Source organism: Phocoena sinus, chromosome 17 (assembly GCF_008692025.1).
Source record: "Phocoena sinus isolate mPhoSin1 chromosome 17, mPhoSin1.pri, whole genome shotgun sequence".
In the NCBI taxonomy this organism is placed as follows: Eukaryota; Metazoa; Chordata; class Mammalia; order Artiodactyla; family Phocoenidae; genus Phocoena; species Phocoena sinus.
In genome coordinates this window covers 12,583,396-12,600,691 of record NC_045779.1, presented here as the reverse complement: position 1 = coordinate 12,600,691, position 17,296 = coordinate 12,583,396, and the positions used below count along the sequence as shown (strand labels likewise).

The 17,296-nt window shown below is 38.1% G+C and overlaps 1 protein-coding gene across 3 annotated transcripts in view; it reads left to right on the top strand.

The window, feature by feature from the left end:
• Positions 1 to 17,296, top strand: part of PPP1R42 (protein phosphatase 1 regulatory subunit 42) — a 49,185-nt gene that overhangs the window by 17,106 nt on the left and 14,783 nt on the right. For all 3 annotated transcript variants that reach the window (XM_032609501.1, XM_032609499.1, XM_032609500.1), the window contains 2 exons: positions 84 to 200; positions 16,363 to 16,480. In XM_032609501.1, the coding sequence (XP_032465392.1) occupies positions 84 to 200; positions 16,363 to 16,480 (235 nt within the window). The remainder of the gene's footprint in view (positions 1 to 83; positions 201 to 16,362; positions 16,481 to 17,296) is intronic.

Sequence of the window (17,296 nt, the reverse complement as noted above, 5' to 3'; positions counted from 1 at the left end):
TCACAGATTAGGATTTCTGGTTTCTATGTATAGTATTTAATTAGACTATTTTATTAACCCTAATTTAGTTACCTTTCTTACAGAAATCCCTCTCTATATTGAATATCAGCAATAATAATATTGATGATGTAAGAGACTTAGAAATACTGGAGAATCTTAATCAGCTCATAGCAGTTGACAACCAACTTCTGCATGTGAAGGTAAGGTAAAGGAAAAATTCTTTAATATTTACATGAAATTGTGATTGAAAAATACTTATTTTGCTAAATAACTATAAAACGTATTACTTTTAAAACGACTCTGAATTTGTCCTAAAACCAGTTTATGAATCTTTACTTCTTAATGCATTTATTTGCATAATTCTGTGTCTTACCTGGTTTTCTCTTCCATACCCCAATGCCTCCATCCCTCACCAACAGAAAAATGTTTCTCTGAGAAGGAAGTATATACTTTTTCCACTCTATATTATTTTTCTATCAAATGTTTCCCTCTGGAGACTAGATTTCTTGCCCCTTAACTCTGCTCTCCCAGCGAATGAGTTTCTAGTAACTGTGACTAGACTTGAACTCTCTCCCGGCTGCTCCTCCTTGGGGAACACCTGGATCTTTCATTTATTCTAATTTGCACTAGCTATATTCATGTCATGTTATGCCATATCATGCCATATTCATTCCATTACTCATTCATTCAAACATGTATTGGGCACCCACACATTTGCCAGGCACTATACTACTCCATGTATTGAAAGAACAGAGGAAGAAAGAGTAGAGTCCCAGAGATTAAAAAAAACCCATGGTCAGCAAGTGATAAGACTACAACGTGATTCTGTTTTCATAAGTATTGTGGTATCACTAACTTAGCCTGGGGCTAGGGAAGGCTTCCTGGAAACAGTCATCTGTGAGCTGAACCATTGCCAAAACCTCATAGTTTCTGGTTTGGCAATGGGGTGGGCTATCATATAATTTCTTTCTTTTTTTTGTAAATAAAATAATTTATTTATTTATTATTGGCTGTGTTGGGTCTTCGTTGCTGCGTATGGGCTCTTCTCTAGTTGCAGCGAGCGGGGGCTACTCTTCATTGCGGTGTGCAGTCTTCTCATTGTGGTGGCTTCTCTTGTTGCAGAGCACGGGCTCTAGGTGCACAGGCTTCAGTAATTGTGGCACGCGGGCTCAGTAGTTGCAGTGCACAGGCTTAGTTGCTCCATGGCACATGGAATCTTCCTGGACCAGGGCTCGAACCTGTGTCCCCTGCATTGGCAGGCAGATTCTTAACCACTGCGCCATCAGGGAAGCCCTGTGACATAATTTCTTTACATAGGACCACAGAAGGAAGAATAGGCTTCTTTCTCCCATAAACAGAGCTCTTATTTCAAAACCACTTTCAGACGGCTATCATCTGACCCTAAAAAAGTTACCCCTGGTCTTGTTTACAAATTCAGGACTATTACCTGGCTCATCTCATAACTACTGTAAGCAGTAGATAATTATGAAAAGAAATATTATTCTACTACAAATGAATTCCCCCAAATATTCAAAATGCCATTAAACAATCATGGTAGATATTTAAAATAAAAAGAAATAAGGAAGCATGACTCAATTAGTCATTTCAACTTACAACATGAAGGAATTAAGAAGTTCACGGGATAAATTCTGCATTCAAAATATTTTAAATTTTAGACTGTTCTTCTATGCTTTTTCACTGGGCATTTTGTATTCATCAGAATTATTTAATGTTCCTATGATTTCACAGTATTTGTATCCATACTGTGATAGATGGGTAATCTTATATAAGATACTGTATACTATATATATGATTCTATTCAAAGTGACAGAGCCTGGAGTTCAGGTATTTGATTAAGTAGAGAGGACCTGGGATGTGCACAGTGTTCAACATTCACCCCATGGGAAATGGGAAGAGAGTGGCTAAAGACAGCAGCTCACCTTTCCTGGGGAGAGAATGGTGGAGAAATCCAGTCTCCCAAATCTGCAAGATAAGTATTTTCCCTAAATGTTTTTGAAGGCCAGGTTCTAAGCACAATGCTTGGCAAATGTTCAGTAATGAGTGCGGAATATATGAATACATCTTGAAAGATCTGGTTAGTTGTTAATTATCATAATTACCAAGATTCAATGTAGTTATTGTCATTGCTTTTAAAGTCTTATTCTATTATGCTTTAAACTCTGAATAGAAGAGGAGAGTTTAACAGGACAAAAATGCTAGCCTATAAATACTCCCAAAGGAAGTTTTTCTGAATGACATTAAAACCAAGCTATTTTGCCTACAATGATTCTCTAAGGCCAAGTTAACGTGAGATTAGAAAGGAAGGTATAGGGGCCATGGTCATGAAGTTGACTATATTCTAAGTGCAACAGAAAATCACTGGAAAGATTATATTTTTTAAAGATTTCCCTATCAGCTATGTGAAGAATGGGTTACAAGAATGACAGCAAAGAGATCAGTTGGGAGACTACAGCAAAGATTAAGAGAAGATGGCTGCTTGGAGATAAAAAGGAGTAGATGGATTGAAGGCATATTTAGATTGCACTCATGGAATCTGCTGATTAGTAGGATGTGTAGGAATAAAGAAAACAAGAATCAAGGTTTTTGTGTGAGGAACTAAGGAGACAGTGGTAGCCTTTACAAGTTGGGGGATACAAGGGAAGGAATAAAAGAATTCCTTCTATTGAGAAGCCTATTTGATATTGAAATGCACATGTAAAGTAGGCATCTGGAGTTCAAAGGAAAAGCAAGATTGGAAAGTTTGGGAGTCAACAGCATTTAAATGATATTTAGAGTCTTGGGACAGGGTGACAGACAAAGATAAAGAATAAATGAGGCCACTCCAATATTTAGAGATCATTTAGATGAGAAGGCACTAGTAGGAGTCAATGATGTAGGAGAAGACAAGAGAAAAAGGAGGTTTAAGGAAGAGGGAATGGCCACTTGACTTGAATGCTGTTGAGTGGCTGACATGAGGGCAGATAAGAGGTTAATAGAAATGCACTGAATCTGGCAATAGTGAGATTAGGTCTGGTCAACTGTGTTTTTTGCATATTTCAGAACAGAGTATTTAACAGGTGTTTGCATTGTTTTTTCTTGTAACCAAAGCCCCACATACCTGTTAGAAACTTCTTTCCATGTTATGGATTGAGAAATTTCAGGCTTTTCATGAAATACTTCCCCATACCTGAAATTTCAGTATATAAACTAAAGGACAAGAGAAGGGAAAATTAAAAGGCTAAAACACCTTAAAAACAAAGTTAGAGGGGACACGTTTAATTTGTTAAGAAGTTGAACCAGAGAGGCTGTGGCTCAAAAATCACAGCTCTATGTCTAGTAAATAAATCATATTAAATAAATCTATTAAATAAATCATATTTATAAGTAAAAACATTGCCACAAAGAAAACTCCAAGCCCAGATGGCTCCATTGCTGTATTCTATCATAAACTTAAAAAGGAAATTATATCAAAATTACAAAAACTACTTCAGAAAAATAGATAAGCAGGGAATACTTCTCAACTCCTGTTATCAGGCTAGCATCACCCTATCCCCAACACTATTGCAAGAAAACTACAATGAATAAAATAAATAAAAGCAATATCCCTCATGAACATAGATTCACAAGTCCCTACCAAAATATTATCAAATAAAAGCCAGCAATATAGGACTTCCCTGGTGGCGCAGTGGTGAAGAATCCAGCTGCCAATGCAGGGGACACAGGTTCGAGCCCTGGTCTGGGAAGATCCCACATGCTGCGGAGCAACTAAGCCCATGCACCACAACTACTGAGCCTGAACTCTAGAGCCCACGAGCCACAACCACTGAGCCCACGAGCCACAACTACTGAGCCTGCCTGCCACAACTACTGAAGCCCGCGCGCCAGGAGCCCGTGCTCTGCAACAAGAGAAGTCACTGCAATGAGAAGCCCGCGCACTGCAAGGAAGAGTAGCCCCCACTCACCGCAACTAGAGAAAGCCCACGCGCAGCAACAAAGACCCAATGCAGCCAAAAATAAATTAAGTTTTAAAAAAAGTCCAGCAATATATAAAAAGATTATCCATAATGACCAAGTGAGATTTATCCCAGAAATCAAAGATTGGTTTGACGTTCAAAAAAATCAACGTGATGGGGACTTCCCTGGTGGCACAGTGGATAAGACTTCATGCTCCCAATGCAGTGAGCCTGGGTTCGATCCCTGGTCAGGGAACTAGATCCCACATGCATGCCGCAACTAAGAGTTTGCATGCCACAACTAGGGAGCCCACCTGCCATAACTAAGGAGTCCACATACTGCAACTAAGGAGCCCGCCTGCCTCAACTAAGACCTGGTGCAACCAAATAAATAAATATTTTAAAAAATCAATGTGATGCACCAAAAAAATTAAAGGAGAAATATTCTATGATCATCTCAATAGATGCACAAAATGCATTTTCAAAAGTTCAACAAATTATAAATAGAAGGGAACTTAACCTGATAATTGGCATTCATGTAAAATCAACAAAAATATCATACTTGATGATTAAAGACTGGATTCTTTCCCCCTCAAGACAGGGAGTAAAGCAAGGATGTTTACTCTGCTCTCTAGAAGGCTTAGCCAGTGCAATAGGCAAGAAAATGAAACAACACTCAGTTTGGAATGGAAGAAGTAAAACTATTTTTATCTGCTGACTACATGATAGGATATATATTTTAAATCACAAATCTACAAAAAGCTATTAGAACTTACAAATTTAGTAATGTCATAGGATACAAGGTCAATATGCAAAAAATCAATTCTCACATACTAGCAATGAACAACTGGAAAATGATATTTTTTAAAAATACCATTTACAATTTATGTCAAGAAAGATTAAATACTCAGTAATAAATTTACCAAAATACATGCAAGAGCTATAGAATAAAAACTATAAAATACTGGGAGAAATTAAAGAAGACCTAAATAAATGAAGAGAAATAACATTTTCATGGATTGGAAGACTATATTATTAAGGTGCTAATTCTTTCCAAATTAATGTATACATTCAACATAATCCCAGTCAAAATCCCAGCAGATTTTTTTTTAATTGACAAGCTGATTCTAAAATTTACATGATAATGCAAAGGACCTAAAATACCAAAACAATATTGGTAAAAAGAATTAATGTTGGAGAACTTACACTACCTGATTTCATGACTTTAACATTATAATAATCAAGACAGTGTGGTATTGGCATAGGATGGATACAGAGATCAAGGAAACAAATTAAAGACTTTATAAATAAATCTATACCTATGTTCAACTGATTTTTTTTTACAGAGGTTCTAAGATAATTCAATGAGGGAAGGATAATCTTTTCAACAAATGCTGGTAGAACAACTGGACATCCAAATAGTGAGCCTTCACCCTTCATACTATATACAAAAACTTACTCAAAATATAACATATCCAAATTTAGTTGCTAAAAAATAAAAGTTGTAGAAAAAAAACATACATTTGAGTTCTTTAAAAGAACACAAAAAACATGACCTATAAAAAATTGATAAACTGGACTTCATCAAAATTTAAAACCTGCTTTTTGAAAAACATTATTAATGAAACAGTGAACCACAGAGAGAAAATATTAGCTATTATGTACCTGACAAACAATTTTTATCCAAAATATATTTTTAAAAACTCTTACAACTCTATGGTAAGAAGACAAGCAACACATTAAAAATGGGCTAAAGATTTCAACAAAAACTTACAAGAGAGCATATACTAATGGTCAATAAACAAAAAAAAGATACTCAGTATCATTATTCATCAGGGAAATACAAATTAAAACAAAGATGTGATACCACTACAGACCCACTAGAATGGCTAAAAATAAAAAGACTGGCAGTATCAATTTTGGATGAGGATGTGGGGCAACTGGAACCCTCATTCATTGCTGAGGAAAATGTAAAATGGTACAACCTTTTTGGGAAACAGTTTAACAGTTTCTTATAGAGTTAAAAATGCACTTACAAAAAAAAAAATGCACTTACCATATGACTCAGCAATCCCATTCTTAGGTATTTACCCAAGTGAAATGAAAACCTATGTTCACACAAATACCTGTATGCAAATATTTATAGTAACTTTATTTGTAATTTTGGAAACAACCAAATCTTCCTCAAATGGGAATGGAGAAACAAACTGTGTTCCATACAATGGGATATCACTCAGCAATAAAAAAGAATAAACTACTGATGCACACAACAACACGGATAAAAATCCGATTATACTGAGTGAAATAAGCCATACAAAAAAAAGAGTACATGCAGTATGACCACATTTATATGAAACTCTTGAAAAGTAAAAACAAATGTATATAGTAACAGCAGATCAATGGCTGCCTGATGGGAATGGTAAGAGGCTGACTGGAAAGGGCCATAAGTGAATCTTTTGGGATGATGAAAATGTTTTTTTTTTTTAATTAATTAATTAATTTTTATTTGGGGCTGTGTTGGGTCTTCATTGCTGTGCGTGGGCTTTCTCTAGTTGTGGCAAGTGGGGGCTACTCTTCGTTGCAGTGCGTGGACTTCTCATTGTCATGGCTTCTCTTGTTGCAGAGCAGGGGCTCTAGGCACGCAGGCTCAGTAGTTGTGGCTCGCGGGTTCTAGAGCTCAGGCTCAGTAGTTGTGGTGCAAGGGCTTAGTTGCTCCGCAGAATGTGGGTTCTTCCCAGGCCAGGGCTCGAACCCGTGTCCCTTGCATTGGCCGGTGGATTCTTAACCCCTGCACCACCAGGGAAGCCCGAAAATGTTCTTTCTTGATTATGGTGGTCATTGTATAGATGTACATGGTTTGGTCATTTAAATAAATGTATTCTGTCATATGTAAATTATAATTCAATAGTTAATTTTAATATTAGAAAAATTCTCCAGAACCAAAGGACATGAGTTTCCAGATTGAAACAGTCTCTCAAATGCCAGCACAGTGGATGAAAACTGACTCACACCCAGGTCTATCCTTAAAAGTTTTTAGAACACCAGGAGTAAAGAGTTCCTAAAGGCTTCTACAGAGGAAAAGAGGATCATAATGCAAAGAATCAGAAATCAAAATGGAATCAGAATCATCAGACTTTTCAATCTGGAAGATAGTAGAATAATGTCTTCAAATTTTTGAGTTAAAAATATTCTCTATCTAGAATTATATATTCAGTCAATTTTTCAAGCAATTATGGAGGTATGAAACATTTTAAAAATGCAAGGTTTCAAAAAATGTATGTCCCACATACGTTTTTTAGGCAGCTCTTGGAAAATGTGTTCCACCTAAACAGGGGAGGAAAATAGGAAAAGGGAAGACATGGGATCTAGGAAACAGAAGAAAGGTTAAGGAAATTCCCAGAAAGAATCTGAAGGGAATTTGAAGTGAAGGAATGTCCTAGGAAAATATCTACTAGGAAAACAGGTTGCCTCAGGCTGAACTGGTGATAAATACATAGAAAACTAAGCAAATAAATAACCAACCAATTTTTAACTCTAGGGAAAATAAGAAACAACCATAGTGCATTATGTGGTTTAGCTCTGAACAATACTTAAGTGATCTTAGTAATATGGTCAATGGATATTAATCTTATTAATTTAAGTATAACTCTGTTGACAGGATGGAGGAAGGGAAGAGTCGTAGGGGTTGGAGTAATACTTATGAAAACTAAATCATCATCTTCCATAGTAGGAATTCAGTAAATACCTAAGATTTAAAAATCAATAAACAGCAGTTGTTATTTAGCAATGTGGAAGTAAGTGTGCATAGAAATAGCTGAAGTGGGACTTCCCTGGTGGTCCAGTGTAAAGAAAACGCCTTGCAATGCAGGGAACGTGGGTTCGATCCCTGGTTGGGGAACTAAGATCCCACATTCCATGGGGCAACTAAGCATGCCCACCACAACTACTGAGCTCGCGCACCTTAACTAGAGACCCGACCCTGCATGCCGCAAACCACAGAGCCCATGGGCTCTGGAACCCGCACGCCACAACTACAGAGCCCACACGCCCTGTAGCCTGCATGCCACAACTAGAGAAGAGAAAAAGCGCACGCCATGACTAGAGAGAAGCCCACGTGCCGCAACGAAAGATCCCGCATGCCTCAAGGAAGATCCCGCCTGCTGCTGCTAAGACCTGATGCAGCCAAAAATAAATAAAAATAAATAAAATGTATGTTTTTTTAAAAAAAAAAGAAAGAAAGAAACAGCTGAAGAAGTTGAATGTGGTTTTGTTTTAAGCCCAAAGGTACTCTTTACTTTTTGTTATAAACCCTATGGTCTTATTTGATTCTTTAACTGTTTGATTGTATTGCTTTGATTAAAAAAAAACATAATTTAAAAAACAGTGAATGGCTGGTAAGGAACAAATGGTTAATATCATTGTTATTGTATATCACCATATCCCCCATTAGACTGAGAGCCTTTAAGAGCAAGGAATTTTTGTTGATTTCAGGATTCCCTAGAGCTCAGCCCAGTGCCTGGCACATAGTAGACACCTACTACATGTTTATAAAATGAATGAATACAAGAACAATTTAAAATATTCAACTATCTGGGGAAGGAATGCAAACCATTTAGCAAGTTCCAGAGGCTGGGATAAGCCAAAAGTTGCTTTTCCCTCCCATAGAGAAAAGATATTCAGGGAGTGAGGATGAAATCTGAAGTTCTTTTACTTCCAGCAAGAAGACACAAGCAATTAAAAATGCCTAGACACAGCTTCTTGGAAGCCTGAATATAGACTTGCCTAGGGGTCATCGGAAATGTGCTTTTGTGGTCCATTTTAAATCATCCTCTGAAGGCTTAGTCAAAGGACATGAATGTTAGCATCAGAATATTAACTTATTTCTCTGTATTTATTCCTGGGATCAATGTCTCCATTTTTTGGATTTAAATTTTCCATTCTTTATACTCATTGATTGAAGTTGCCCAAAAGCTGCTGACATCAAACCCTGTGCCATGGGAGAGAAAGCTCAATGTGCCATACATAAAGTCGCTGACATCCATCCTAACTAAGAGTCTTCAACAACAGACAGCTTTGTGCCATGGGGAAAAAGAAGTGGACGTCATTAGAGAATTCTAACAAAACCACTATAATTACCAGAGGTTTTTAGCACTTAGACCAGCTGCCTTTAAATGGCCATTGTAGGTTCCTCATATGCATCTACAGAAAATACATGAAAGAAGAAAAAAATGAAAAAAATAATGATCACTTAGGATGGTTGCATAAGGACCTGGAAGAAGCTGGGCCAAGTGGCTTCTGTCCTTCCTGCTGTTTGGGATTTCATTTCCTTCCCTCTCACTTCTACAGACTCACAGCTGCCAAGGACTCCTTCCCCCAAGATCCTCTAACCCTGCCATCATCTCTCCTATTCCCTAGTCCAAAGTCCAGGGCAGAGACTTGGGGTGGGGGAGGAGAAGGTGAGAATGGCAGAGGAGTAGAGGAAAAAAATAGAAGGTAAATCCTGTCTTTCCTCTCTTTCTCTATGTCTGCAGCACCTCTAATCAGCAAATTTTTCAAAACAGTTCCATATAATTTCTTGTTTAAAATTCTTATCCTGCTTCTAAACCATTCAATCATGCATGCATTCATTATTTCTTCTTCTTCATTCATTCAAAACACCTACCATGTGGCAGCACTTGCTAGACAATGGGGGAGACAATAGTGAGCAAAAAACAGACACAGGGCTTCCCTGGTGGCGCAGTGGTTGAGAGTCCACCTGCCAATGCAGGGGACATGGGTGCGTGTACCGGTCCAGGAAGATCCCACATGCCGCGGGGCGGCTGGGCCCGTGAGCCATGGCCGCTGAGCCTGCGCGTCCGGAGCCTGTGATCCGCAACGGGAGAGGCCACAACAGTGAGAGGCCTGCGTACCGCAACAACAACAAAAAAAAAAACCAGATACAGTCCATGGACTCAAAGAGCTCTTGGCATTGAGAGGAAGAGAAACGTTAAGCACGTAATTACCCCAAAACAAAAGTAAAATTGCATCTGTGGCAAGTGCAACAAAGGAGAAGTATGTTGCTCTGAAAGCCTGTAACTGGGGGATTTGCCTTAGGGAGCCCAGTGAAGGCTTCCCTTAGGAAGGTATTGCTGAGCTGACCTCTGAGAGAACAGAAGGGCTTACCAGGTAAAGAGAATAACATGTGCAAAGGCCCTGGGGCAGGTAAGAGTATGACAAAGATGAGGAAAGAGAAGCAGAGACAGTAAAGATGAAGCATAGCGCAAATAGAGGCTGGTGGGCAGATGAGCTACATAGGCCATGATAGAGAGTTTTGTCTTTATCCAAGAACAGTAGGGAGCCACTGAAGGTGTTTAAGCCAGGGGTGATGTAATTATAGATTAGCATTTTAAAAAGATCAGTGTGGAGAATAGACTGAAAGAGGCCAGGCTGGTTAGGAAGTGAGAGATGGTGGAAACTTGAACAGGTAAAAATGAAGTGAGCCGACAGACTGGAAATCTGTTTAGGAAGTAAAGTGGACAAGACTTGATGGTGAGTTGGATATAGGGAGTGTGGAAGAGGGAGAGGTCAAGAATGGTTCCATAGCTTTGCCTTGAACAACGGAAAATAGGGAACTCAAGAGTCAGGTTTAGGAGAGAGAGAGATCATGAGTTTTGGTCATATAGAATCTGAGGTGTCTTTGAACTGTTCTAGAGAAAATATCAGTAAGACAATTGGTTATATGACGCCAGAGCTCAGTGGACAGAAGAATGTGGGAGTCTTCAGCATATTGGTTAAGTGGCCACTGAAACTGTCATCATGGATGAGATTGTCTAGATAGGAGAGGAGACAGTGTACGATAAAATGCTCAATGTGGCTTCCCACAAAATCTGGTTCTTCCTCTCACATACAGATGACCCTTCCTTCCTTGGTGTAATAGATGTTTTACTATTTCCATCAATTTGGCCATCCTTTTTCTGTAAAGGGTCTGCTTATAAATGGAGAAGGTGGTGGGTTACAGGAGAAAAAAGTTTTTCTAACCATGACTTTACATTCTTCTGTGGTCCATGGAAGAAAAACACTGTTTGAAAGGAATAAGTGTAGATTATAGAAAAGGATGCAAGAGAACTGATGGTCTGCTGCAGGGACACCTACTTCTGTCCCCAAAGGGTGCTCCACTGCTGGGGAAACATGGTGGTAAATTACAGGGAGGTTTTATTGCACTATCACTGCACAGATATTCTTTGGGCTTTTTCTTGACTAAATATTTTTATGGGCTGATTCAGGCAACAGTCCACCAGGCATAGCACTGTTTTTTTTTTTTTTTTAACAAGATGTGTTCTCCATTCTCAAAAGCAACTTTTAGGAAGCATCCTGTTTATATACTGGGGATTTCTAGGGCCAGAGGTTTGTTATTTGTGGGTCAAAGATTCATGCAGGATCCAGGGAGCCTGCAAGAAAAGTCATAAAGGGTGTGGTCAATAGGGTAAGTTGCTCCGAAGAATGAGACTAAGAAAGTCCGGGGAGTTCCCTTGTGCTCCAGTGGTTAAAACTCCACACTCCCAAAGCAGGGGGTGCTGGGTCGATATCTGGTCAAGGAACTAAGATCCCACATGCAGTGCGGTGCGGCCAAAAAAAAAAAGAGTCAGAAATTGACAATGTGTAGCTCAATGATAATGTTAGCAGTGCCTGACCAAAAGCACCAGGCTGCAGGAGTGCCCAGTGACTGAGGAAGCAGAGGCAGTGACCTAGACTCTTATAACTCCAAATGTGGTCCTAGAACCAGCAGCATCAGCATCAGAAATGCAGAGTCTCAGCTTCTGCCCCAGACCTAATAAAATCAAAACCTGCATTTAAACAAGATCTCTAGGTGATTTGTAAGGACATAAAAGTTTGAGAAGAACTGGTCTGGACTCAAGAAGTGTAGTGATGGTATGTAAGAGGATAAAAGCCAGAGGTGAGGGATAGACTGGAAATGGAAATGCAAGAGAAAGATGATTCCTAGAGGAGGAGGCCTGTGGAGAGGGGAAGGGATAGAGAGAACTGATTAATTTGGGAAAAGAGGTGGGACTTTTCCTTTGTTAATAAAAATCGGAAAGAAGAATGGAAGAGGAAGTGTGAGACCAAAGGCAGATAACTAAGAAAACTGTGCTTGATGACTCAGCTCTCCCCAATAAAACTGGTGGCAAAACCAATCACTGAGGAGGAAAAAAAAAAGGTTGTAAGTCAAATACTTCATACTTTAGAAACTCCCTTCTTTAACTCTACGGCTCTAGTTTCAATGATATTTATTTTTGATTAACATTTCTTTCCTTTTTTTTCTGTAACTCCTTTAAATAAGCATGCAGCAATGTATTAAAATATTAAATTCTTTAATAACTATAATAAAACTTGGAGTTCTACAAGTAGCTTGATGAGCCATGAACTTTTCTAGGGACAACATTATATATCTTGCTGACACTATTAGGTCAAATATCATGGTTGCAAAAATGTATAAAAACTTAAAAGAAAAAAATTTTAATCTTTACCTATAGTTTTTATTTCTGCAAAGTTTGCTAAATCAATAAAATGATCTGAAAAGTTCATCTCACAGTCATATGTATCAGTGATTTACTTCATTGGTTTTCTGATGACCATTTATCATGAGGTAAAGCATCTTAGAATGAATGGTGGAAATCAAAAATTTGACATGCTTGCCTCTTAAATAAACTAAATATTTGATTTATAAGACACAAATGAACAAACCACTACAGCCTGTCATGTTTTTCCAGTTTCTAATTTATTCAACCTCTGCTCAATATTGATCCTGACAAGCAGAGTAACCCAAAGATAAATTTATTCACTCCACAGCTTAGTCAGGAACAAGCCAAAAATTATAGATTTTCCCAGGCAGATGATGACAGGCAGTCAGGGGGATGACAAATGGCTGTCTTTAGATTTAGTTAGGACAGTTGGGCTAGACATTTCCGATAAAGATTGGAGCACTCTGGTCCAATACAGGTTCATCAACAGCCATCATTAATTGTAGAGAGAGCACTGCCAGTGCAGCAGGCTCCTATACAGGAGCTGAGGCACCAATCCTGCATGGGAAATAGAATTGGCTCTTTAGTATTTTGCAGCACTCCTCTAAGTGATAGCGTGACATGATCATTTATCATACAGAGACTGTCCAGAAAAGTGTCTGCTCCCTTTAGTAACTTATTGAAGGGCAGAAAAGTGAAAGCATTAAAGACAGGAAGGCAATGAACAACCAGAGCGTATCCAAAGAGTAATCATATTGCAGCACAGGATTAGTTTAGTCTTAAATAAACATACACTGGAAGGAGTATGTTGAGGATAATTTATCAAGTGAGGAACAATTAACAAAAATCTACAGGATTCTTTTTATCATCTTTATGATGATGGGCATCATATTCAACGATGTACAAAGATGCAATGCACAATTCCATCCTTAGAGTTTTTTAAACCAAGAGAAATACAGTGAAACTCTCACATAAAATAATTATGGCTGTATCAAAAGCTGTGGAACAAATGCTGTGAAGAGGGCATAATCCAGGGCCCAGGACTGAAGGATGAAGTTACAACTTCTGAAGAGAGCTTTCTTTTATGAAGTCAATTACTTGTCAGTGGATCAGAAGCTTATTCTCCCTTACAACAATTTTTGCTCTCTGCTGACCAAAATTAAGAGAAAGGGAATTAACTGAGCGGTGGCAGAGCAGGCAAAGAGGAAGAGAATTAACACATGTATTCTTTACCTGCTTTGTTCCACGCACTTTATATCCCACAACAACAAATGAGGATACAGACTTGCATAAGGTCAAATAGTAAGAAGCAATGTCAGAAAGTTTAGGGTTGACTGTATATTTTTAAAACAAGTCCTTATATTTTTCACATAAATTATTTATTTGAATACATTAGAGTCTAGCACAGAACTTAGCCCATGACTCAATAAATATCTGATGAATAATGAAGTAGGCAGAACTCGAGACACCATTTTATATACAAAGACATTGGTCTCAGCAAGATTAAAGTGCTCTGCAGTGGGTTCTGGACATCTGGCTGTTCTTCTAATTATTCCCCAAAAGACAGCATTTCTTCATGTAGATGCAGGCACATATCTGGATGTTCCATATTTGTTACCTCCTGGATATGAAAGTTTGGGAAGGATTTTTAATATATACAAGGGAACTGCTTTCAAAGCTTCATAGTAAGAAAAAAATTTTTTCTAAAACCTAAAGAGTAAATGCAGTCTTATCATAAGAAAAATTTCCAAAAGTGGAAAAATGAAATATCTAAGCAACAGTAAACATGGATCAAGCAAAGAATAAGATGGAAGGTATAAATAGTTAAATTAAATGGATATACAAAGCTGAATGGTATCAAGCTTTGAAGGTGAGGAAATGCTATGGGGAATAAAAATACCAGGCAATGCATTATCAATTACTTTCAGCTTTGCAATTAAGAATATGTATGAATTAATCCATAACTTTTATTTCCCAATTTTCCCTTACACCCTATGATAAGTTTGGTCTTGGCTTGAGGAAAACAGGTAAAAGAATCATAGGTGTTTGTCTGCTGCTATCCTCTGGAACTTTTACTAACTTTGAAATCCTCATACCCATATTCTAAAGAAATGCAATCCTCCTGGATGTGTACAACATCACATATACGGCAGTGCTCTGACAACCAGAAAGCTCTCCACAGAATTAGTTATTATCAGTATTTATTATTAATATTAGCAAAACATTTGCTTTAAAGTAATGTTTTTGCCCTACTGAAGGTATTTTTCCTTTTTTTATTTTTCTGTCTGTGGCCACTGAATTTTTACAAATCAATCATGTGCTATAGAGTAAAAAAATTTTTCCATTACTTGTTTTGAGTAATTCTTTACAGATTAAGTTTGGGGCATATATTGATATAAGAAATAAAGTATAAAGTATATTTCACTTCCATTAAATAGTAGCTAAGGGAGTTCCCTGCTGGCGCAGTGGTTAAGAATCGCCTGCCAATGCAGGGGACACGGGTTCGAGCCCTGGTCCAGAAGGATCCCACATGCCGTGGAGCAACAAAGCCCATGTGCCACAACTACTGAGCTTGCGATCTAGAGCCTGCGAGCCACAACTACTGAGCCCACATGCCACAACCACAAGTCCACATGCCTAGACCCTATGCTCTGCAATAAGAGAAGCCACTGCAATAAGAAGCCCGCGCACCGCAACGAAGAGCAGCCCCTGCTCGCCGCAACTAGAGAAAGCCCGCGCACACCAACAAAGACCCAACGCAGCCAAAAATAAATAAATTAATTAATTAAAAAAAATAGATAAAGTAAAATATACACATAAAAAATGAGGAAGGGGAGAAAGCAAGAAAAGGAATGAGAGAAAAACAAGGCATTGGAGACAGAGATATTGGATTGAAAAAAAATTCAAATAGGGAGAGAGAGGAGGTGAAGAGGGCAAACTGAGACAGCTGGTTCTTAAAGGCGATCAATCTGTTTTTCTCACATTTATTTGGATTTTCAACCATGGAATAACTTAATTATTCCTTTAAATATCAATAAGCTGGGCTTCCCTGGTGGCGCAGTGGTTGAGAGTCCGCCTGCCGATGCAGGGGACGTGGGTTCGTGCCCCGGTCCGGGAAGATCCCACATACCGTGGAGCAGCTGGGCCCGTGGGCCATGGCCGCTGAGCCTGTGCGTCCGGAGCCTGTGCTTCGCAACGGGAGAGGCCACAGCGGTGAGAGGCCCACGTACCAAAAAAAAAAAAAAAAAAAAAAAAAAAAAAAATATCAATAAGCTGATTTTCTTATGAGCTATTAAAACATGCAAATGTTTATGATGTACATAAAACAAAACTGTACCTACAGTATGATGACAATTAAAAAGGAAATCCCTATGCTCAAAAAGAAAACTAGAAGGATACATAACATATTAAAAGTGATCTTTGGGTGATAAGCACACAAGTTTTTTTCTTTTCTCCTATTTTCCCCTTTGATATTTTTTTAACAGATTTTTAAAAAGAAAAAGCAACAATAAATATTACTTGTAATGTCAATGGACTGCTTACTTACTACTCCATAATGGTCTTAATCTGTAAACTTCCATAAGCTCCACTAAGAACAAGGCATCTTCTGTAGCATGGATAGCCAGAGGCAAAGTGGTTTCTGAGCTGCAGGTTGGGTCCATTTAAGGGAGTGTGACAGTAGAGTTCTGTGGCCCCCAACTCAGGACCCTACTTTTTGCCTCATCTTTAGTCCTCCCTATTAATAGTATAGACTATTTTATCAAAGAAACATTTATTGTAACCTAAGTACCTGGCACTGAGCTAGAACTCCATGGAAAACAGTAATTACCTTTTAAAACAGTTAACTGACATGAAAGAAATATTGATAATATGAAATACCTGTGTCTTGCTTTTTTCTTCTCTAACAATAGGATTTGGAGTGTTTACTGAACAAGTTGATGAAGCTGTGGAAAATGGATCTAAACAGAAATCCTGTTTGTCTCAAACCGAAATACAGAGATAGACTGATATTGGTGTCCAAATCACTGGGTACATGTTTATATTATATTAATATGATTTTCTTAGAGAAAGAGAGCTGGTTAACTCTTTAGTTAATTTATCAGCAAGCCTTCAGAAATATGAATATGACATCTGGATCTACAAAAATGGTCAACTTTAAATTTGATATTTTAATAAAAGCAAAAGTTAAAATTGAGAACTAAAATGTGAAAAAGATCTGCTGTTCAGAAATAATTAAGACATCAGACACTCTTTCTTTTTTTTTTTTTTTTCACTCTTTCTTTAAAAAGAAAATGTGGCTGTTACCAACAAAAATGGTTAGTCATAAATGTGTAGAAGTTGCTGGCTGTTTGCCAAATTTTCACTGGCACAAATCCTCTAAAGATCTGGAGACTCTTGGTTCCGTAGATAAAATTGATCAAGGTTTTCATTGCTTGACACTTGCCAAATAGCACCTTAAGAACATACAGGAGTTCCTTTCATTTGAAAGGGGAGAAGGTGGGGAGTCCCTTTATGAGATCCGTACAAATAATAACATTCCTGAATCCGCACTATTTAAGGGGAAATGGACCAATGCTCTTCAATAGGTACCAAGTTATACAGTACCAGAGAGATAATCACTGCCCTCTCACAGAGGAGATTTGTGAGAGTGTTTCTATGACATGCTGTACTTGAGTATAAAAACTAATGTATGGCAAAACCACTTTAAAGCTCATAGCTATAGTAAACCTTGGTTAATCATAATGCTAGTATAGTGGTTCTCTTGGGGGAAAGAGGGGATGACAGAAGGTATATCAGAAACATCCAAGACGATTTTTCAAAACACGTATGTGAGAGTCACACCTT